Source organism: Mytilus californianus, unplaced genomic scaffold (genome assembly GCF_021869535.1).
Source record: "Mytilus californianus isolate M0D057914Y unplaced genomic scaffold, xbMytCali1.0.p SCAF_3, whole genome shotgun sequence".
NCBI classification, from domain to species: domain Eukaryota; kingdom Metazoa; phylum Mollusca; class Bivalvia; order Mytilida; family Mytilidae; genus Mytilus; species Mytilus californianus.
In genome coordinates this window covers 36970502-36995816 of record NW_026262679.1, presented here as the reverse complement: position 1 = coordinate 36995816, position 25315 = coordinate 36970502, and the positions used below count along the sequence as shown (strand labels likewise).

At 31.8% G+C, this 25315-nt stretch overlaps 2 protein-coding genes across 7 annotated transcripts in view; one reads left to right on the top strand and one right to left on the bottom strand.

Moving 5' to 3' along the window:
• Positions 1 to 859: 859 nt before the first annotated feature.
• LOC127734490 (probable gluconokinase) lies at positions 860 to 9029 on the bottom strand. Its single transcript, XM_052244393.1, is given in 6 exon segments — positions 860 to 2726; positions 2729 to 2889; positions 3204 to 3247; positions 4386 to 4472; positions 5722 to 5752; positions 8880 to 9029. Coding segments are annotated over 6 exon segments (516 nt in total). The 5' UTR covers positions 8918 to 9029; the 3' UTR covers positions 860 to 2571.
• LOC127734481 (FERM domain-containing protein 5-like) overlaps positions 8991 to 25315 on the top strand; it is a 57555-nt gene continuing 41230 nt past the window's right edge. For all 6 annotated transcript variants that reach the window (XM_052244379.1, XM_052244377.1, XM_052244378.1 and 3 more), the window contains exons 1-3: positions 8991 to 9203; positions 15106 to 15210; positions 24900 to 24942. In XM_052244379.1, coding sequence (XP_052100339.1) covers positions 9105 to 9203; positions 15106 to 15210; positions 24900 to 24942 — 247 coding nt within the window. In that variant the 5' untranslated portion in view covers positions 8991 to 9104. The remainder of the gene's footprint in view (positions 9204 to 15105; positions 15211 to 24899; positions 24943 to 25315) is intronic.

Below are 25315 nucleotides of genomic sequence, written 5' to 3'. Positions count from 1 at the left end.
GGAAAGTGACTGTGGCAGCCCTTATTCCACAAGGAATGAAATAACAAAAATACCGAACTCCTAGGAAAATTTAAAACGGAAAGTCCTTTATCAAATAGCAAAATCAAAAGTAAGTGAGTCAAGTAAGTTATAGTATCTTAGAAAAGGACAAAACTGCTGAAACTTAACATTGAGCAATGAACCATGAAAATGAGGTCAAGGACAAATGATACCTGTCAGACAGACATTTACACCTCACAATCATTCCATACTCCACATATAGTTGACCCACTGCTTTCAGTATCTAAGACACTGACCTAATCACCTACCAATCACCTAACTTTAACCTTAATCATTGATCCATGAAATAGGGTTGAGGTCAGGTGAACCCTGTCTGACGGACATGTAGACCTTGCAAGGAACCCATATACCAAATACATGTATATTTATTCTATTACTCATAAGTGAGAAATTCACATGAAAAAAAAAACCATGGTCGCTAAACCATAAAAATAAGGTCAAGGACAATGGACTTATAGCAGATGGAATCTTTGTAACATAAGGCAATTGTATACAGGTATGAAGCATCTAGGTTTTCTACTCTTTAAGCCACTGACTGATTGTAATCCCTATGTCTCATATTCTGCAACTTTCGTAGCAGGTGAGACAAATATTAAAATTATTGATTAATGCATTACATGGATAAATCCTGAATTGGATAAGTTTACTAGTCAAAATAACCAACCATCTGAGATCATTTGAGCACTTACATTGGAACATTTTTAAAGCATACAGTATTGGATATGAATGAGTTTTTGAAAAACTAAATAGAAAGAGAGATAACTACAGAATTTTTGTTCTTCAATAAAGAAACTACAAACAAATTTGTAAATATTTATCTAAACCTCATATATAATTATCAATTAACAGTAGATTATCAACAAATGTATAGTAAAATCTGGATTATCTGATTCCAAAATAACAAATTAAAATAAATGCACATCTCTTTAAAAATTTCTGAAAACAATTAACCATGACCATGATTATACCCTGAACATTTACTTCTGTAAGTGAAAGTTGCATTTAAAATACATGTTATGACATCTGATATTGCACAAAAATACATATACACTTCATGCATAATGTATTGAAATAAAACAATTAATAAATTTAACAAGAGGCTACCAAGAGCCCGAAATTGCTCACCTTGTAAATTTATGACATTTTGATATTTTATTTTTACCTTTCAGGCTTTGTTGCAATCAATTATGTTTTGGGATATTTTTGTAGATCTTGTATAGACGTATTTACATTTGTATGCAAATTTGTCCGCCATTACGTAAAATCACACAGGTTCCCGTAAACTTTGACATCACAATTCAAAACATTTGACGTCACAATTAAAAAGTGATTGTTGCCTGACGTCAAAAGGTGATTCGGAGTAGATCTAAGGTCATTCGGAGGCAAAATATAGCTAAATACCAAAAGTGTAAATACGTTTATTGATTCTAATTTTTACTGTTTACAGTTTATAAATCTCTATTAAGTTTTCTAGACCTTTAAATTTGGCAAAATTAAAAAAAAAATAGTAAAAAATCGTCATTTAAGGGCATTAATTTCTATAAGGAGTCTGGCAATTTTGCTATTTTCTCTATTTCTACTATATGTTTTCTTTTTACAAATATCATCAAATAACTTAAATCATCATTCAGGGGAAATAGCTCCTACAAGGGTCGATTGACAATTTTGGCCATTTTAACTTATTTCTAAATTTGTGTGCAGAAATTTTTTTGCTATTTTCTGTTTGTCTTTATCTATTTGTATAGTTTCTGTAAGATATTCATAAAGTGTGCAAAAACATTTATTCAGGGGCAATAACTTCTATATGGGGTCAGTGACCATTTAGGCCTTGTTGACTTATTTGTAGATCTCATTGTGCTGAACATCTTAGATATTTAAAATTTCTCTCTATTATGGTTTCTGCAAAAAAGCATAAAATGGGTTAAAACCAAATTTCAAGGGCAATAACTCATATAAGGGGTCAATTGATATTTCAGTTATGTTGATTTATTTGTAGTTCTCATTTTGCTGAACATTTTTGCTATTAACAATTTATCTCAATTCTATTTTTTTGCATAAAATGCACACAAAAAAATAAAAGTACATGGGCACCAAGGTATTAATACCTGAATAATCAATCTAGAAAATGACAAATGCAATATCTCTCTGACAGGAAATTTTACATAGATATTTTGTCAGATTTTTGTGCAATATCTCTCTGACTGGAAATTTAACATAGATATGTTGTCAGATTTTTGTGCTTTTGTGATTTTTCAGATATGAATGTCAGATATCCTGATAGAATTTAAATGGCAATATATTAAGATGAATATTTAAGAAAGTTGGTGCACTATAACTGTTGATTCTTTTATTTATTTTGGTTGGCACCAATTTTTGTTGATTGAGGAAACTGGATTTCATAGGTTAAACATAATCTGTATACAATCATATAAAAGAAATTGTATTGTGTTGAGCAATTAAATTCATGGTAAAATTCACTAAAATGATAATGAATCCAAAGTCTGCTCATTATTATAATACCCCTAAAATGTTTTTTACTATCTCTGATACAGATTTTCCATCAATTTCAACAGTAACACATAACGTTTCATCAGATGTTGGTTCTTCCAATGTGGAAAACTGAGACTTCAGTAAAGCTGGTGGCATGAAATGACCAGTTCTTTTCTCAATCTTTGTTGGATACATTCCTCACTACCCTTTAAATAGACGATTTTAACTGCGCTACAGTCATTTTTACAGTAATCTGTGCAATTATATAAGAGAATCTGTCGATATTGCTTCTTCAGTGCAGAACAAGTTAAAATGCCTGAGGATCCTGTTTCTATCCTCCTGAAAAAAAATATTCACACAGTATACCATGTTTCAACCTTTTTTCTACTCCTAGTTTTTCATTTAGTTTAATTAAAGCTTTAATACAGGCATAAAGTGAATTCTCAAGTCAAAAATATAAAATTCATTGGAAAAATAATAGGCTATTAGAAGTTGTTGAACTTTTCCAGAATTAATTGAATGGGGGGGGGGGGGGGGGGGGGGGGGCTTCGAAGGCACTTTTATTAAAATTTGATGGGTGGTGGTTATTTTAGACAGATAGCCTTAACATTTATCTGAAATAATGTGTTAAACTGGGTTTTTCTTATACCTACTGTAAAATATACTTGTTTATAGCTTGTAACCATGGCAGCCTGTCCTAAAAGAGGAATCAAAATATATTTCAACAAAATATAATGCATAATTACTTTGAAAACAGAAAAAAGACTGATAATGAACTATCATTATTGGAAACTTTATCAAAAATTAACTGTAAAAAACCTGATTTGGCTTCAGTCATCAAGCACCTTCTTTAATTCTGTAACTGGAGAGCATCATCTCTAACTGGACTCAAAGCTGGGTCAGGGATCTCTGTGTTTCAAGTCAGTGCTCTAACTGACTGCTAAAGAAGTACTTCCCTAGTATCTACTTTGCAAGGAAAGCAATCCTGTCACAATTCATTTCTATGTGCATTAATACTATCATTTTTTTTACTAAGAACCTCAAATTTCAATCCAAATTTAAGAAGTGAAACTGCAAGCTACTGCTCACTGATGATACCCCCAGCCCAAATATTTGACGGTAAACAGGAAGTTGTTGAGTGATGAATCTGAAAACGCATTACACGGTATAGCTGACTCATATAAACCCTGAAACTAAATTTCAGAAATCTTTGTAATGTAGTTCCTGAGAAAAATGCGACGAAAAATATTCATGGGACGGAAGGACGGACTGACGGATGGATGGACAGACGTAAAACAGTATACCCCCACTTTTTTAAAGCGGGGGTATAAAAATAAAACACAAGCTTTTCACATATATTCGAATTATTTGGGTTGTGTGTTTTTTTTAATTATATTATTTACTGTATTATAGATTCAAACCTATGATACATGTAGGGGTTAAACTGTAAAAAGTTTTGTAGTTCTGGACATCTTTGCAATAATAGCATGTGTGGTATTTTAGAATTTCAAATCCTTTATAGAATGATCATAAATTATTATACAGAAGGAAAAAATGGTAACTTTTACATAACATATTTGAGAAATATATCAAATTTGCAAATTGTCTATTTCTTCTCATTCAGAATGGGATTTTTTTTTTATACTGGGTTTTTTCAGGGATAAAATGCATGAATAGGGAAAACCACCTACTAGTAAATTTTTGTCAGTTTTAGACTCAAAAATATTATGTGTTTTTCAGATAAAATGCAAAATTTCTTGTGTATAAAAAGGTTTATTATACATGTACTGATGGGACGTATTTCAAACACACACATTTAAAAGACTGGTACCTACCCCATCTGTTAAGGGGATACTCTGTGCCATCTTGTTTTTATTTTCTACAGAGTGAAATTCATCTGCATCACGAAAAACAATATTCAGCTGAAAAAGAAAGCCAAATCATTTTGTTCTATTTGATCTTAGGTATTCAAACAAAACCATGTGGCAATAAATATAAATGCTTTCATTATACTACTTGTTGTTTAATATTTTAAACCATATTTTTAAAATCAAATTTTTAAATTGAAAAAAATAAGAATATCAATCAAAGCCTATAATATTTCTGAAAATAATTTAAATTTGATCAAGATGTTTTTATACGTATCCCTGCACTTGAAGGTAAATTTGTTCTATATTTGTGAAACATTTAACTGCTTGAGACAACTATCTAATGAAGTAATCAGATATATATAAAATCTCCTTCAGTAACATTTAAAAAATATGTATATAGGACTTGAATTTTAGTTTCTACCCAACTAAGGATCTTAAAAGGGGCATTAGCTACGAGATATAGAAAAAAATAAAATGATTTTCTTTTGTTCAATCATTAATGAAAATGAAATAGTGATGTAATAATTTGCTTTTAGCAGTAATTTGGTACGGTTTTGTCAAAATAAGCAAAGAAACATCGCTAATGAATTATTCACTTGCAAGTGAATAATTCGACCTCATTAAATCCGTATTCATATGAACTTCAATTGAACCCCTTAGCTAGAGATGGGCTACGCATGGACTAGGTGTGTTCAGCTATTAAAAAGAAAAGAATGTCAACATAGGAAGTGAAACAAGGGTAAACCATTAGATTGACTGATTCGATCTACAAAAACTCATTCTTATACAGATAAAAACGTTTATTAACATATTTTTTAAACCTATAATATGAAATCAAACAGACTTAGAAAAATCCAATTGCACGAGTAAGCTATTTATTTATATCTATGTTTATGTTTATATCGGGTTATACATGTATGACCGTCGGCAGTCTTCGGAGGTCACCTCGATGGTTAATTAAATGGCGTCTACACTAAAACACATGAAATGCTAATACATATTATCGAGTCTGTGCATCGTGAATTGTTTATTTAGACTTTTTATTATTTGGGTATATGTTTTAGTATGTTATAAATCAAATGTGAGAATTTGAGTCAAATAGGTGAACATGAATTTGACAGCTTATGCCCCTTTAATTCTTGTTTCATTTTTAGAATCTTTGTAGATAATTAAGATTACTGCTACATTGAGAGTGGCATATTTTGTTTATTTCAACTTTAAGAAGCATAAAAAAAATTGCATAACCAGACATACCAGATACAAGTTTTATACACTGGTCTAATGTATTCCTTTTACTCACCTCTTTTGCTAATGCCTCTCCAACTACAGTCCTACAAATAAATCATGAAATCTGGTAAATGAAATAAGCCGTTAATAAATATCTGCAAATGTTGAAAATTCTGCACTGTGCTTAACTTAAAAGTATTTTGTGTTTTTGAACTGAAACAGAAAAAAGTCTCATTTTTCTATTTGACAAAAATATTATTGTCTTATCTTAATGGATGTCTCATCAGTGAAACTTTTTATTTGGTGTGACCATAAGTAAAGATTTTCATTTACAAACAAAATTTAGTCACATATGGCTGTCAATAGTCAAGCCTATGTCAGAGGCTGTGAGAATGTTTTTTAAAAAAAAATTATGGCATTAATCTGTGGTTTGGGGTCAAATTCAGGCCATAGTCCAAAAAAAAAAATCATTTAAAAATCATGCCTTATTCCCTAATATATCAAGTTTCACCAGTTGTAATTTTCCTTCCAAATTCATGCAAAATGGAACACATTTTTAAAATTTTATGGGCAAAGGCCCCAATTATAAATAGTTCAATCAAATCTTACTGTTTGAACATTTCAATGATGGAACAATTGAAAAGTGACTCACATATTCCTGGCTTGGAAAGTGAATTTCAAAATGAATTTTCCAAGAAACAGACGAAAGAGGTGGGTCTGTTGTAATCTGTTCAAAACTTTAGACTGACAGGAAAATTCAAACATTTTGGATATATATTAATTTGCTCAGAAGAAAACAAATCAAAAACTGTGATATCTGTTATCTAGAGGCTTTCAGTTGCTCAACAGTCTATGCATACAGGGGTGTAGGAGTTGGACATATTACAAAGAAGTAAATAAACTTTAGCTACATGTGTTTTAAATGCATTATCTGCAAGTGCTAAAAGCCTTTTGCTATTTTAAGAGCTTACAAGTTACAGAGAAAAGTTTTCAGATCATGGGAAACTATATATATTTTCTTTGATTAAAACATCAGATCTAATTTCAGACTGGTGCACATATAACACATGGTTGTTCCAATATTATCAACATATTGTGATATAATATCCAAAACCAAGGCCACCCTTAACAAATTCTTTGTTTGATGTTGCATACCCATGCCTTGTAGGGTTTGGTAGGTAGGTAGGTATTTAATATTTTTTTGCCAACAACAATTACATGTTTTAGACAAGAAAACTACGTTAGAGTACACAAAAATTGAAAAAATGATTTGTGTCTTAAAATTTTTCGGGTAGTCTGCTTTTTAGATGGGTAGGTAGGCAACATAAAAAAAATCCTATTTTATTTTTGTCCTAAGGATAACAAATTTAGGGAGCTACCATTTGATTTTTATGGGGGGCTAGGATGAAAAATTTTGTCCTGCATTTTTATTTAGTTGTAATCTTTGTCCTGCCTTTTTTTTTCATTAGTTTATCCTGACTTTTTTTACATACATGTAAATTGTCATCCTGCTTTTTATTTTTACTCAAAACTCCTGTCCTGCCTTTTTTTTCAAATTTCATCCTAGCCCCCCCTTAAAAATCAAATGGTAGCTCCCTTAGAGTACAAAGAATATCAATTTGGATTTCAGCAAAAATATTCAAAAATGCTTTGTTTAGTTCAAAACTAGAAAGAATTGTTGAATGACTTTTCCAGATCCATCTGAAATCTCCATCTGCTCTAGATCTGAATCCTATAAAATGTTAATCAAGTATATTCAGAAAAGTTACTAACCTGGAGCTTTTAGCTGTTTATTCCCTTTACAATATTTCCCCTACAATCTAAAATATTTTTTTTTGGCACAGGAAATTTTAATCCCATCTAGGATTAATACATTAAGGGACTTGACACTTTTTTTGTCTTCTAATACATAGGCACTGATCTCTGATTACCCATATACTTGAATATGCAAGTATAAAGGTATTTTTTTCAGAGACAAGTGCCTGTGTTCTAGTAGCATTCCACAATAGCTTTATTTGATTCAGTGTCAAGGAGATATTGTTTACTTGTATCTTTATTCGTTACATAAAATTATTCTGTTATTTATGTCTCAAAGATGATTCATCAGATGTCAATTAAAAAGAAAATATAATGGATATAAATAAAAGAATGCAAATAGAGTTTATTTTACTTGTAAAAATCAGTGCTACATTGATCCATTTTTTTAATATTCAATATTATTAGTTTTAAACTTGAGATGCTAAGTAAAATTTAATAACTTGAAGTTGCACCCTGCACCACTAGTCCTATGCCCTATAGTAATTAAATTTCATTCCGTCTAGTAAGTATTTGCAAAACTGTGTTGAGACACATAAGAAAAATGTTGGAATATTGTTATTCAGACTAGTAGTTGGAAAAGATTTTGGTGTAGACTGAAGTTGATAATAAACTGGCTGGCCTCAGCAGAATACAATGAACTTAATATTTAGTACTGTGGATTCATTTGTTTTCTTGGATTTAGAAAAACTTGAATTTTCGTGGATATTTGATTTCGTGGTTTTGCAAAAGTCTGCATACAAGCCTATAGAAAATATGTAACTCTTTGAACATTTAAATTCATGGTTCACCTGTACCCATGAAATCCATGAAAATTGGTATCCCACGAATTAAAATGAATCCATAGTATATGTAGTTATCCTACATTTTCTTGATTTTCTTGCCTTTTTAAAGGTTTTACTATCCAATTGTGGTGACTGGATTTAACCAGAGACTAGTCATAATTATGACTCTTGAGAGGCTATTTTAAATTTGCAGTGACGCCTTTCCACGACGTAGGTAGACTCACACAGCAATAAACTAAAATAGCCTTTCCAGACATCATAATTATTTGTACTAACCACCAGAGTCTCTAATTTAACTTTATTATAATTATATCCAAAAATTATTTGAGGAAAAAATAAGGCATTATACTTTTGTGAAAGTTCCATAAATGGCATCCCTATGGAATAAACTGTATTTAGTTGTTCTCATTCAGTATGATTGGGTGCCATATGGAACTCTTACCAACTACTGTTTTTGTAACGCATGAAATATTTGCAACTGGACGAGAAGCACTTGTAAGGGGACTTAACTCTAATCAGTTTTTTTTATGGTCTCTCTTACTAAAAACAGTTGCCTCCCATGACATGTTTAGTGGGATAACATGGAGACCGTCTATACATGCAGCTTAGTAAATAAAAAAGGTTAACTAACTTTCCAGAACCACATACTCCCATTAAAATAAGAATCATGCCAAAATTTGATAGAGAGACGAGTTGAACAAGTACTCGTAGCAGATGACAACTTCCGGTTTATAACCTTGAACTCAAGTCATGTGACCAAGCCGGTTTTTTCTCCATTTTGCATTGATGTGGATATCAAAAGTGCAAATATAAACATTTAAGGTTTTTCGATTGGATTTTTATTTGCATTTTTGAGATGTTTCGGAAGAACAGTAAAAAAGGTGACCCACAAGTGGAATATCAGTGCACCATCAGATTCCTGGATGATTCAGAACCGATTCAATTATTTTTCAAGGTTTGTTCAACACAACTATTCATGCATGCAAAATAAGTTACAAATAAAACTCAGCAAAAAGCAATTTGTATCTCCTCGACACTTAAGAATATCCTGTTTTAAGTGATATGCTTCCATTATGAATATTTTCTATAAGAACATCCTGTTTTAATTGATATATGATTTGAATATTTCCTTATTAGTATTACAATATCTTTGCATATGTAGCAGGGTTCGTTAAACTTCATTTTTTCTGTCAGACCAAGGACTGACAGGGTGCGAACTTTTGGTGGTACTTCATGAAATTTAATTGTTCATCCATTCTAATTGAAAGGTTTTCTCTGGCGGGTTATATTTTACATTTACACATGTAACTAGATTTTCTTTTTTCTTTTTTGGGGATTCAATCTGAAAATTTGAGGCTGTGATCATGAGTCCTCAGCAAACATAATAGACTACACCATTGTTAATTACTTTAACTGGTTTAAAAATTTCGATTTCTAGAGACAACAAGTTCAATGGTTGTATCATTTTCTCAGACTAGAAAAGACTCAAATTTTAATAGCTTTATTCCATACACTACTAACTCAATATATACCACCAGGCAAATTGGACAAGACAGAATTTTCAACAGACCAAGACAAATCATTTGCAGATATTTTTAGGGAGGGGAGGCGGTATATGGTTTTCATGTTGGTTCTAATATATCTTTGACTTTCAAATACTCTGCTTTGGGCGTTCCTGAATGAGTGATGAAGGTACATTTTAAATCCAGAAAACACTGGACGCATAAAATTTTTTTTAGTTATGTTTTTATTTTTTAAACCAGTGTCTTGTGATTTTACCAATTATCCAATGTAGCTTCATCCTTTTAAGTTGGTAAAAATCAGTTCTTCAATCTGACCGACACAAAATGTTAAAGTGACGATCCTGATGAAATTTGTCAGTAGGACTGACAGGTACATCTGTTCTTGCTTGATGAAACTAAGGATCCTGGCTCACTGCTCAAGTTATCTCAACATTTTAAGATTAATGAGCATTGTCTTTATCAGTACTTCAGGGATTACCACAGGCTATCTAAGGTTGGTGCTCCTCAGCCCTTGATTTGCTAGGGGAAAACATGGTTTATTATTTTTTTATTGAAATCAGCTTTGAACTAGATTTCAGTAACTGCAAGTACATGTATCTCTTAGAATGGTTCCTAATGTTTTTTGTCCTTTCCCAACTGATTTTTGCAGTTTGTTTATACATGTGTGTCATGCTGTTACAGCACTATTGCAGTTGAGGGGTTGACCATGTTATTCAGTGGTTGTGGTTTGTTGCTTTCTGCCATCATTGTATTTGTTTTTGGCATAATCAGGCCATTGACCATGGTTTTCACTTTTGAATTTATTCACATTTTGTCATTCTGTGGTCTTTGATATCTTACTACACAGTGACGGTATGGCTTGCTATATCAATCATTAGGTTGGCAGAAAGCACAAAAACAAATTAAATGACACAAAAACGCAAAGTACAAACATGTACAAAAAATGTACCTACAGTACATGTATCTGAGAGTACTAGGCAATATGTCATAAAATTGAAACACAATAGAAAATCTGCACAGTTCAGTTACATGTAATTACAATACTAACTGGCATGGATGACCATTTTAAGATAACACATGCATGTACATGTAAAGCAGGTTAAATATGTGTTCACTTCTACAGGAAACCAGCACCCAATTATTTTTCGTTTTACTAAATGGTACACATGTATATATTTGGTCACTTCTTAGGTTGGGGACTTTATGTTACGTTAAGACTGATTGATTGCTAGCTGATGGATTTTTTAGTAGAATTAATTGAATTGTCTGTGATTGATTACTGACTATATATATGGTATAATAATGTGTTAAATCTATATATAGATCAGATTAAGTATTGGTTTTGAAACCCTACCTTAGACAATATAGGAAGGATTGTGGTTTATTCAATTATTTGGCACTAATCAATACAGTATTGATACATGTACAATGCTAGATTTTTATGTTTTATTTGGTTTACTTTTGCACAATGGCTTGTAAAACATAGCATTATGTATGATTTTTGATCTCTCACATTTTGATATAAAACATTTTTATATTTATATATGAAATGTAAAGTGAAGTCTCAATAGTTGAACTGTTCCTACAATGTAGTTAGTCGCACAGCCACATACATGTACTTAACATGAGCAAAATTAAATACCTAAATGACAACAAATAGGTTAAAATAGACACAAAACTTTTAATAGTACTCAGAATCTCAGATAGTAGCAAGCTAGTGTTGCACAGCATGTGATTCCCACAACAGCAAGTGTGACTTTTACTGAATCATAATGTGAACATACATAATAGAAAAGAAAGAATATCCATCCAAAAACAAAATCAGTACATGCACAGCAGAATTTACAAAAAGCAATAAAATTGCTGTTCTTCATCTCAAAGTTCTCAGTGAGGCCTTCAATATGATATGTATACATTTCTGCTTTCTATAAGATGTAATTGCTGTTTGTTGTTGACCCTATGAATAAGCCCTACATGTACATGTATCCACATTGACCATGAATTTAATTGTTTTGTAGGTTGAATTCTGTTTACTTCAAATCAAACGGGCTCTTAATTATTATACATGTACATGCATGTACAGGTTTTGTTTGTCCTGTAAATGTACATGTACACATATAAGGATTCAGTAATAGTTATCCCATGAGGACGCGGTGTGTCAGTGTAAGATCATCCCGATGGCCGGAGGCCAGAGGGTGATCTTACACTGACACACCAAGTCCGAATGGGGTAACTATTTTACATCCCAGCTGTTCTAGATTAGATAAATATATATAAAAAACCATTTACGCTTCATAAAATCTAGTTTAGAACGCCACACAATCATTATAATATACTTTATATATTACTATATAGTGTATACCCTTTATGAGCCCAGGACACAATGTTTAAATATGTTAAATTAACAGGAAGGTTGTATCCAGTCGTCCTGGTGTAGGGGTATGACTCGTGGGTCTATACATGTATGCTAAAGGTCTTCAGTTCGATTCCCAGCATAGACACTGGATTTTTTCAACATAAATTTTGATAGTTACATGTAGTCTTTTCCGTATAAATATTTCTAAGTTTTATTGTGGATTTGACATTCCCGCCAAAATGTTACAGAATAAAGGAAAGCATGCAAAACAAATAAACGCAAGCTAGGGTGATCTGGTAGGGGTGATCCGGCTCAGATCACCCCTGGTAAAACAAAGGAGCTGGCCTGGGATGTAAGTTAATAACTAAAAGCCTTTTTTACTCTTAATACATATTGTGGATGGTACATGTACATGTTATGATGTAATTCTGGATTTGTCTAATATAATGTACAATGTAAGCTAAAAAACTTACATGGACATTCATGTTCCATAAACATTGTAACAGTTCATAAAAGTTGACCAAGAAATCAGATAATATATTGGAGAAATGATGATATTTTATGGCTATAAGATTACATGTTGGTCATCACTTGAGGTGTAATCAGTACTAATAGACTTGTCACTGATCAATCTCCTACTCACTAATAGGTGATTTATGTACATCTGTATGTAAATCTAGTCAATACGTTATGTGTTTGTAATAAGTCCACTTACAAGTAAATCTATTGTTACTTATTAATCAGACATAATGGGTAATTAAGGATACAGTTGGGTTAAATGCTAGGGATACTCAGACACTTTGGGTGAGGCCAAGATTTTAAGATGATGACCTTTTATAACCCAGTCAGATACTACAATGTACAATGTATATATATTGAATCACTCTGTTATACTTATCAATTTTTTCTCCATCAAGCTGTTGACTAGTAACATATTTTTGTGTGAGTCATTTTTCTGTAATCATAATAAGAAAATGAATGTTAAGTATTTTAGCTATATTACAGCTCTTTGGATCTAATTGAATCTGTGTAAAACCTTGAAATTGTCTAGGTGCATAATGTCAAAAACTTAGTCACTAGTTGGCCTTCTTCCGACATTTCTTACACAAACAGATTTTAGTTGATGTATCCAAAATACATGTATACAGACAAAAAATGTATAATATGATTTTTTTTGGTGCTTGTAACCATCACAGATGTTGTATAAGTAGTTTTTGAGAAATATACTGTACTGTAAACATGGTCAAATGGTTAAGTTATGAAACAATGAATTTCACTATTTCTAAAAAAAAAAAATTCCGGAGTCGGAGAGGTTATATTTTTGCGTAATACCCCTCTCTGAATTCCATTTGCTTTGAAGATCAACTTTATATCTTAATAGCAAACTTGGTGAAATAAACCCCTCACAAAAATTAACCACTTTATTGTCACTTAAACATGCATATGCTGAAAGTACTACATGTTCATGTATATCTACTGAATTCATAGATTATTTTACATGTTTGGTTCTGGTACACTGAATAAATAGATAATGCATAAATCTACATATCCATCATCTTTGTAGCATTCAAATCTGTGTTATTTTCAGCATCTGCCCTCATGAAGATATGCTAAATTCTGATTTGTGATTATTCCATAGCATGTGATATGTTTAATGGCAATGTGCAATTTACAATATTATACATGTTCATGGTAATGATCACCCTTCAGAATATTGATTCAAAATACAATTTTTAGAGATGTACACATGTAAGAGTTAGTTTACTCTGGTGTATTATATTAACAATTATAAAATGGTTGGGTGTTAGATTTTTAAATAGGGGTCAAAGGTACAGTTTATCAACATTCCATAAAGCCTTTTATGAATTTAATATTGGATATCTGTTTCACTTGCTTACCTGATGTTATTCAGAAGCAAGTGTAAGGTGTACATTGTATTTTATACAATGATTCAACAATTCATTTTATATTGCTTTCTGATTCAGTTATATATACCATAACTGTAATGAAAATAAATGGCTATTTAATTAACCTGATGTATATAATTTGGAGGTGTTTACATGTACTTGTAATTAAAAAAAGAAAGAGAGAGAAAAAAAGCAACTCAGAGATATGGTCTAACACACAGAGAACATTTTTGCAATGATACAAACATTGCAAAAATTTCTGAATACATGTATGTCATTTGAAATTACAGTGTGATTGACTAGTGATATACAGTATAAGTTTTATGTTTAAATAGGAATGAAAATAAAATTGTAAAAACACTAATTAGAATGCAACCAAATAACAGATAACAATCAAAATAAACGTCTATTGTGTTTCTAAGGATTGACAAGCACACAACCTACATGTATAGCAAGTTCTAATTCAGACCCAGAGAAGTGGATTTACTGATACAATGTACATTGTTTTACATTATGTTATTTCTGTTCTTGTTATAGCTAAGTTTAACAGTATGAGTTTTGCTCATTGTTGAATGTCGTACAGTGACCTATAGTTACTTACTGTACTCTATGTCATTTGGTCTATGGACAGTGGATAGCTGTCTCATTGACAATAAAAAAACAACAATTTAATTCACTTTAACAATACAATGTGTGTCCAGGGTTGAAAAACACAGATAAATAAAAATATATGCATGTATATATATATTTATACCCAATGTATTCAGAAAAGACAAATTTTAAAGTAATAATTTGTAAACAGTAGTCATACAAATCATCAATTGTTTCTGTTAAAAGTTACTTTTACTGGTGACTTGTTGACTGGTATTAAAACAATAGATTAAAGTGTTGTTAACCAGGGTATTGTCACTTGTTACTCCAAATCACCAGTAACATGCAAGTTAAACACATTATGAATGTTATCATTGTATTGGAAAAATGGAGAAAAAATAACTATATTACATACATGTATATAAAAAAAATTTAAGTATCTATATTCCTATCTGTAATTATTTGATTTTTTGTTTACAGAAGGATACACTGGGACATTCTCTGTTTGACCAAGTGTGTGCCAAGTTAAATCTTGTTGAAAAGGATTACTTTGGACTTAGATATGTGGATGCTGATAAACAGAGAGTGAGTATAGATATTAAGGTTAAAGGTTACCACAAAAGAAATATGCTGGGTAAATGTCAGGAAGACAGTAACCCAACATCGTAATTAAGAAAATAAAAGTATATAGGTCCAAGGTCTATACACAGACCTGAATGATACATTAGATAACTTGTAAGTGTCAATATACTACAAAATGTTTGCAAAGCTTTAAATTAGTCTGAGTCTTGAAAAGTTTGAATGAATTCAACTTAAATGGCCAAAGATAGGAATCCAATATCAAATTGCTGAAAAATATCTAAAATTCTAAAGAAACAACCTCTTGATTACTCTTCCTGACTTATGACTGTCACATTTTAAACATCTGTTAGGGTGAAACTAGTTTTGTGAGTACCCATGATCATCTATAGCTATGTTACTTTGTATCACCCTTTACTCTTTATCAATTGAAAAGTGTAAGGTACAAGCATGCACCATAAAATGATGTCTATAAAAATATGGCGTAAAATATTAAACTATATAGTAATTGAGTAAATTGACTCGTTTGGTCTGACGGATGTATTCTGAATGGTTCCTTGAACTGTAGTATTTATTTATTTTTAAAATTAAAATTCATTAGAGTTAACAGAGTCTCAATTAAATAATAGTCCAAGCTGCTTTGAGGTATACCCTTTACAGTCTGTCTTTAAAAAGATTCATTATTTTTGTGTTATTAAATCAGATATCTCTAGTTAAGTCAACCAGGAAACAATGGAAAGCATTTGAAAGTAGAATCCCATTAATTGAAATAGGCCAATTAACATCTGTTATTCTTCAGTGAAAATCTTGGATTTAAACTATGCAATGTTAGGTATATAAGGGAAACAACTAAATTTGTCTCTACTAACACATAAACTTGTTTTGGATACATATAGTATCCAGGTTAACAAGTATTTACGAAATTATCCTGTTGAAGAAAAAACTAAAAAGGTGTGTAAAATATAATGCAGAGAAATGGATTATTTGTTCTGAAGTATTTAAATGAAAACTTCCTTTCCAGCAAATTTTCTTGACGGAAATAAAGAAAATTAACACAAAAAATGTTTTGAACATAAATTATATTAAATCATTTGTTATCTTAACGTAACCTTTAAAATAGTAACAAAAAAGCTAGAAATGACTTCAGGACATATATGTTTACTTTTTACAATTTAACAAGATTTTTATATTCTATGTAAAATTTTGTATAAATTTGTATTTAAATGTTTGAAACATGATAAAAGTAATTGATATAAGCTGTCAGTATGCATTGGAGCAGTATGATTGGAGTACATGCATGTCTGAAATAAGGGAACACAAAATAAATTATCTTTATTAGTCCATTATGTATCCTTATATTAATGGATTTAAAAGAAATGAATTGAAAGGACTGCTGAATAAAGAACATATGATCTCAATTTTTCAAAAATTGTTGAAAGCATGTTATTTCGTACCCTTGAGAATTAAAAAAAGATATCCATAATACAGTAGTAGAAATTGAAGTGAAGCAGAGTTCTTGAAAAGTATTGGTCGAAAGGTGTTGACCACCAAATATTTCAAAGGAAGAACACATTTTGGTATTTTGACATATAAATGATAGTTAGGATCAGCAGATTTTAATCAAGGACCACCAGCTGGAAAAAACAGATTTTGGGAACTCTGAGTGAAGGTGTGCTGATGATAAATATTTGATCGTCCCTGCCCAACAAACAGTAGTATATATATACATGTAATATTATGTGTGTCCTGTGGAACATAAAACAGTTTTGGAATGAAATTGAGAATGGAAATAGGGAATGTGTTAAAGAGACAACAACCCAACCAAAGAGCAAAAACAGCCGAAGGCCACCAATGGGTCTTCAACACAGCCAGAAAATCCTGCACCCGGAGGCGGGCTTCAGCTGGCCCCATTAACAAAAATGTGCACTAATTCAATGAAAATGGACGTCACACTAAACTCCAAAACAAATAAATGAACTAAAATTAAAGAAATACAAGACTAACAAAGGCCAGAGGCTCCTGACTTGGGACAGGCGCAAAAATGCGGCTGGGTTAAACCTGTTTTGTGAGATCTCAACCCTTCCCCTATACCTCTAGCCAATGTAGAATAAACATACACACAGCAATATGGAAGCATTTTTTTATTATGTTGATTTTTTAGTTCCAAGTATATGTAGCGTTATATAGGAAACAAATAACAGTTGTCAGAACAGAATGTCCCCATTGATATGTAGGTATTCTGCTGTTCAATACCTATATGGACAAGTTATAATTTCTTTGTCGTAAAATAGTAAAATTCTATAACAGATTTAATACAGCATCGATCAGTTATTGTTGGAAACATCTTGTTTGAATCTAGATGACTCAGCTTGCCATTTTCTCACCTGAAATACACTTTTGCCTTGATGTTTACCTTTCAATTATACCTTACATTCTACCTGTAATTTATGTGTTAATTTCATCTCATTAATTATAGATTGTATTCTTTGATGTTTCATCCTCTCTTAGTTATATATATTTATGAAAGAAAATATGGTAATGTGTCACAGATAATTTACAAATGTGGGTTGAACATTGATTATTATAACAAATTTTAAGAAAGGCGTTAAATAATGAAGGTCAATGGTATGTTTCATGCAGTATTTTTATTGCTTATATCATCAGGCTTTGTAGTATTTTTTGGGAGCATATAATGTTTGTTCGTTTGTCTGTCCACAGTTGACATCTGTACATTGTAACTCCTTAGAATTATAACCAGAGACTAGATTTCAATGAAATTTTCACAGAATTGTATGCATTTAAAGGCACCTTCTATATTATTTTGTTATCCAAATGTCATTTGGTCTCTGGCGAAGAGTTGTCTCATTGGCAATCATACCAGATCTTTTTTTTTATGCCCCACCTCGGATAGATTTCGGTCTGTGTGTTCGTTCGTCCGTCTGTCCCTTTGTCCGTCTGTCCTGCTTCAGGTTAAAGTTTTTCGTCAAGGTAGTTTTGTGATGAATTTGAAGTCCAATCAACTGGAAACTTAGTACACATGTTCCCTATGATATGATCTTTCTAATTTTAATGCCAAATTAGAGTTTTGACCCCAATTTCACGGTCCACTGAACATAGAAAATGATAGGGCGAGTGGGGCATCCATGTACTATGGACACATTCTTGTTTTATAATGTTGCTGTTGACATGTAAAAGTCCAACAATACCTGGTAGGTCATATTTGGTGATTTAAGTTATAAAGAAGAAATGTAGGATATGATTTTGACATCATTCTATAAGTTGAAGTTACATGAATCTGTGGTCATCTGTTTCACAGCTGATGTTCCATTTTAAACAGTCAACCTAGTCATAATTGTGTGAGTAATCATCTTTACCATTGGTTTAGTAGCTTGATTGTAAGCTGCATACCACAGGCTCTAAGATTTGATTGTTTTCTTCAAAGGACCTTGTAGTATTTTGTTGATTTTATCAGAAAGCCTAGCAGCACCTTTTTAATTAGATTTTGCAGTATGTTTGTTGTTTAGATTATATGACAATGTACAATGTAGAGTTTTGTTACTTTCATCAAAAGACTTTCTGTTATTTTTCTGTCAGCTACATGTATATCCTCTGCTTACTGTTGTCCTTATTTGTTTTCTCTGCATCAATCTGAGGCACATATTTCCAACAATTGTCGTTTGCTGACCATGAGTATAGAAGAAAAGTTATTAGAAACTTCTGCGACATGTTCTATTGGAAAGAAATATTTTTAATATGAGGATTGATGGGAAACATTGAAGTTAATCTGCATATTTTAACAAACAATAATGAAACCTGAAAGTGAATGTCTGTTTTTTTATCATCCATTGGGTCTTTACATAGCAATCAGAAACAAGAATGTTAAAAAGTTCTGCAAATTAACATGAACAATCTTTATTTTTTATTATAATAATTTCAGTTTTTATACGACCGCAAACAAATTTTTGTGGTCGTATATTGGTATGACGTTGTCGTCGTCATCGTCCGAAGACACATTAGTTTTCGCACTCTAACTTTAGTTTAAGTGAATGGATCTCAATGAAATTTTACCATAAGGTTCAATACCACAAAAGGAAGGTGGGGATTGATTTTGGGGATTATGGTACCAACAGTTAAGGAATTAGGGGCCAAAAATAAGCATTTTTGTAACTTCCAGACATAACTTGTGTGTAAGTGTATGGATCTCTCTGACATTGCACTACAAGGTTCTGTATCACAAAGGGAATGCTGGGATTGATTTTGGGGGGTAATTACCTCCACATTTTAGGAATTAGGGGCCAAAAAGGGGCAAAAAACAAGCATTTTTCTAGTTTCATGACAATAACTTGTGTGTAAGTGTATGGATCTCTCTGACATTGTATCACAAGGTTCCATATCACAAAGGGAATGCTGGGATTGATTTTAGGGGTAATTGCCTCCAAATTTTAGGAATTAGGGGCCAAAAAGGGGCAAAAAAACAAGCATTTTTCTAGTTTCATGACAATAACTTGTGTTCAAGTGTATGGATCTTTATGAAATTGTACTACAAGGTTCCATATTACAAAGGGAAAGCTGGAATTGAGTTTGGGGGTAATTGCCCAAAAAGTTTAGGAAAAAGGGGCCAAAAAGGGGCCAAAAATAAGCATTTTTTCTAGTTTCCAGACAATAACTTGTGTTCAAGTGTATGGATCGCTCTGAAATTGTACTGCAAGGTACCATACCACAAAAGGAAGGCTGGGATTGATTTTGGGGGTAATTCCCTCAAAATTTTAGTAATTAGGGGCCATAAAAGGGCAAAAAAACAAGCATTTTTCTAGTTTCAGGACAATAACTTGTGTGTAAGTGTATGGATCTCTCTGAAATTGTACTGCAAGGTACCATACCACAAAGGGAAAGCTGGGATTGATTTTGGGGGTAATTCCCTCAAAATTTTAGTAATTAGGGGCCATAAAAGGGCAAAAAAACAAGCATTTTTCTAGTTTCAGGACAATAACTTGTGTATAAGTGTATGGATCTTTATGAATTTGTACTGCAAGGTTCCATATCACAAAGGGAAAGCTGGGTTTGAGTTTGGGGTTTATTGCCCTAAATGTTTAGGAATTTGGGGCCAAAAAGGGGCCAAAAAACAAGCATTTATCTAGTTTCCAGACAATAACTTGTGTTCAAGTGTATGGATCTGTCTGAAATTGTACTGCAAGGTACCATACCACAAAGGGAAAGCTTGGATTGAGTTTGGGGGTGATGAATCATAAGGGGGTTCAAAAAATTTGGGGGGGGATTTTTTTTCCTATTTTTTCTTTAAAATTTTCCATTTTAAATTTGTTATTTCTGATTTATATATAAAAGCAAATAATAATGATATGGTTTGAATAGGTAAATTAAATTTTTTTAAGTTCTTAGACCACTTTCATTCTGTGTGAGAAACCTATGCTGTGTCAAATATTTAATTACAATCCAAATTCAGTGCTGTATCAAGCTTGAATGTTGTGTCCATACTTGCCCCAACTGTTCGGGGTTCGACCTCTGCGGTCGTATCAAGCTGTGCCCCAGCGGAGCATTTTATTTTATTGATGTTCTGTTGCCCACAAAAGGGAGTTATGAATCTAACTAGAATCTTTGAATATTTTCCATATAGGTACAGGTCTACTATAAGCAGCTCTGTCAGTTTGTTTTCTAAATCTCCAAGTTTAGTTTTTATAAAGATGTCGGAAAGTGTTAGATTGAATTGTTTCTTTTATCAAATTTTAGCAACCATATGGACAGTCCTGACAAAAAGTTAAAAATATGACAAACTTATGCAAATTAATGTATCTGAATGCAAAATTATGTATAGTATTATGATTCGTCATACACATATATCGATTTACACCTTGTTTTTCATGTGGAACACATTTAAAATGTGGTGATTACTTATGCATATGTTTATAGTTACATGTGTTTGCATAAAATTGACATGATTGTAAGTCCCCTTAGACCCTACAATGTGTTGTCATGCTTGTGATTTTCACTTTTGCCTTTAGAATTGTTATTTTCATATACATGTATGAATAATCTTGTTATGTGCCACTGATGCATGTACATGTACATGTAGTATATATATGAAGCTTTCATCTGGTTATTTAGTAACACAATGTCCTTACTAGGCCTCTTGCTGTGTAAGCTCTGCATGTACATATTCTAGGGTTTTTCATAGTTTGCACTTAAAATTTTGGAAATAAGAAACAGACAAGGCCATCTTTTCAGAAAAGCATAACTTAATTTCTTTTATGTGTGTTGTAAAAACCCTTCATATGTAATATGTATAAATGTTATTCATTTTCTTATTCACATGTTTCAAGTGTTCTTGTCAACACCCACGCTCCATCCTGAAGTCAAAACTTGAAAACATCAATGAATTTAAAATATAGATGTCATGCATGGTGTATGGTATACCAAGGTATTTTTCAATAGACATTATTCATCAGGTTATTTGACAGTTTGTCCAACTCCTAGGGGAGGCTTATTGTACTTGGTTGTAAAATAAAACTTAAAACATCCTTCAAAAAGATTGAAATTTGTCATCGGTCATACTTCAATAACCAGCTGTACCTGAGACTAGATCTTAGGCAGTTTTCCAACAACTTAATGTCATTTGTCCATTAAAAATTCACTTAGATCTTGAAAATTTTACTTTAAAAAAGGATGCTATTGTATGTACATTTTGTAGATATTGATGCTGAAAGTCTCATTTTGAGTCACTGAATAAAACCTTTTTTAGCTTCCATATAATTTTACAAATATGTGGGAAAATAAAAGGTATGATCTGGAAGAATTTTTGCAACCACATAACGATCTGTTGACCAATGAAAAGCAATTAATAGTGACATACATGTATGCATCTCCTTGGAGGTTTATGTTGTGGACCATAAACAGTTTAATGCTTGCAATTGACCCAAATCTAATTAAGGGCTGACTACAAAGCCACCCATCTATTAGGTGTTTGCCTTATAACATGTTAACATCTTGTTGGAAGTGATGACATGAAAGCAGTACAGCTCTGTGTTGCCATATATACCTCTCCGTGGTAGCAGCAGCAAGCTAAGGGTACATCGAAAAAGGCCATCTTATTACTTTCTGATCACAGTTACTTTTTTCATAGACTCTATTTCATTGAAATAGTTCTGTAAAATTGTGATGAAGAACAATTATTTTAGTACTTCTCTACATCATTTACAACATGCATTTAATGATTACATCTCTGTAATATATATATATATATATTAATTTACCAAACTCTAAGAGTGGGGCTGGGCTAAATTTCATAACCTTGTCTGTCCGTTTGTTTATCTATTCATCCAACAAAAAGTTCTGTCACACTTTTCTCGGTTACATGTGCTACTGAATAGAAAGTCTTCATATTTGGTCAGCAGCTTGATAATGCTTAGTTGTAACGTTTGAAAGCCTCTCATTTCTGTCAGACACCTACTTCCTGTTTGCGGATACTTTGACTTTATCAATATGTTGAATGTACTTTAAATTTTTAGTCACACTTTTCTTAAGTATTACTGAACATTATAACTTTATATTTAGTCAGCATCTTGTAACATGTGAGAGCTTTTCAGATCTGTCAGACACCTTCTTCCTGTTTTCCAATACTATGAATTACGAGAGGGGGTATGCTAAGCATGACAATCTGTGCATTCTTGTTTGATGGTGATTTTAATTTCATTTATTTTCCTAACATCAAGGAAATTCCAGTCCAGTGAACATTAACTTATATAAGGTATACATGCATCCTGTTCCTGGAATTAGACAGTAAATAGTATTAGCAAACATATAATCATGCAGACAAAATCAATATAATTTACAACTTATTGGATTCTTGTCTGTCTGGTTCAAGTACAGAAAAAGTACTTTGGAATCTTACCATCTGTTGGTAGGCTTTTGGTTATTTGTATGTAGCTAGGCCATTAATATACTATAACAATGTTAGCAAGTGTTATCTTCTCAACATCAAGGCAAGACAACTTGACAAGATACAATGTTTTTATAGTCAAGGTGACAGTCAAGTGTCCATTCATTGCAATTGTTAAAGAGAATATTAAAAAAAACAATCTTACTTTATATAGTGTAACTGTTTTCTCAGATTTTGCAAAATTGTTACTTTTTCAAAAGTTTTTACCATTATTACACACTGTGCTAGATGATGCCCCAGAATTTGATTTTGTTTTTAATGCCCCCGCCTTAGCGGAGGGGGCATTAAGTTTTACCCTTGTCCATCTGTCCGTATGTCTGTACGTCCGTAGTCTGTACGTCCCAAAGTTGGTTTCTGTTCTCTTACTTTAGTTTGCCTCAACCAAATGTTATGAAACTTATACACAATGCTTATTACCACAAAACACAGATCAAATTTGAATTTTGGTGGTGTCACTTTAACAGTTCTAGAGTTATGCCCCTTTACAAATGGAAAAACTGCTGAATTTTTCGTTTCTGTTGTCTAACTTTAGTTTGCCTCAAGCAAATGTTATGAAACTTATACACAATACTTATTACCACAAAACTCAGGTCAAGTACTAATTTGGGTAGTATCACTGTTACCGTTCTTCAGTTATGTCCCTTTATAACTTTATATGATATGCAAGCGGGGGCATCATCTGTGTCCCATGGACACATTCCCCATTTATTTTAATAGCAATTCAGTATTTGCTCCTACTTACAATGATGTAGTATTAAAATCTGATATACATTGAACTTAATAGAAATTTATGTTTTGATTGACATTATCTATATTATATATATTGATTTAAAATGCAATTTAATTATAAGCTTAAAACTATTTAGTGAGTTAGAGGATTATAATTAAATTGCATTTTTGTAGACCTTAAGCAATAATCTTAATGCCATATGTGAAAGTTTGTATGGGATTGACAGGAACGGAGAATAATAAGCCAAAAATTTAACTTAAGAATAGAGAAAAATGGGTTAAAAACAAAAAATAGAAAAAATGGGGTTTTTAAATATAGAGAAGTCAGAAGAGTAAAATGGGCAAAATAAATAAAGAATATTGAAAATAGCCTTAAAAATTAAAGGATACAAAAATGAAGACCCTCCATCCTGATTCTCATATTAATTTGTTATGTCTCCAATGCATACTTGATGTTAATAAGTTAATTTGCTGTAATAGTGTGTTTGAAACATATTTAAAATAATGTCAGGGATTCTAAAATTAATGACTACTATACATTGACCTGTAGATGTGTATTAGGTTTTTCTTGGGGGTAGCTGTCTCATTGATGAACAACCCCCTCCCCCTCCTTTTATTTATGTATTTTGAAATGATAGTGTACAGGTTTGTTTCATGTCCATAAACATACTATGAACGACAAAAAATAAAAAAAACCCACAGAAGTATCAGCCATGCTAGCAGAACATTAACGATCAATGAAAAATAGTTCTCTGTACAATATATAAAGGCCCCTTGACATTTACTTATTAGACCTATTGCGATGTTGCATTTTATTCACTGCCTCATCTCACGAAACTTTTACATAAAATACATAAAATATGATGGTAGTATCAGTGTTGCTATTTTGATGGCTAAACTTATTGATTCTGTGAGATAAATGAAGAAATAATGGGAGAGATGTTGTTTTAAAGTCATGTTACCTCATTTTTTATACGTTTTGAAATTAATTTGGTCTTATTTTCTTTCTTTTCAGCATTGGTTAGATCCTTTGAAGGCAGTTTACAAACAGCTGAAAGGTGGGTATCTCATTACTCTGATACTTTGCTGGTTTGTAGGGATTTTTGCTAGCTTTAATTTTTATGCATTTCTCTTTGGTATTGGGAACATAAATTTTTCACACCATGTTTTATCAGAAAAAGCATCAAGCTTAAAGCACTTACATGTAATCCAATAGTGGAATGGTTTGTACATTTATTCTACTTTAATTTCTCAAAATTTGGCTGCTGGATTCTTAATGTAGCATTCCATTTCTAACATTCATATTATTCTATAAAATTGTAAAAAAATAAATAATATTTTGGGAAAAAGTGAGGTTCAAAATGCACATCTTATATTCAAAATTTCACAAATTTTAGAATTTCATCACAAATTGGTTTGCTTTCACTCATC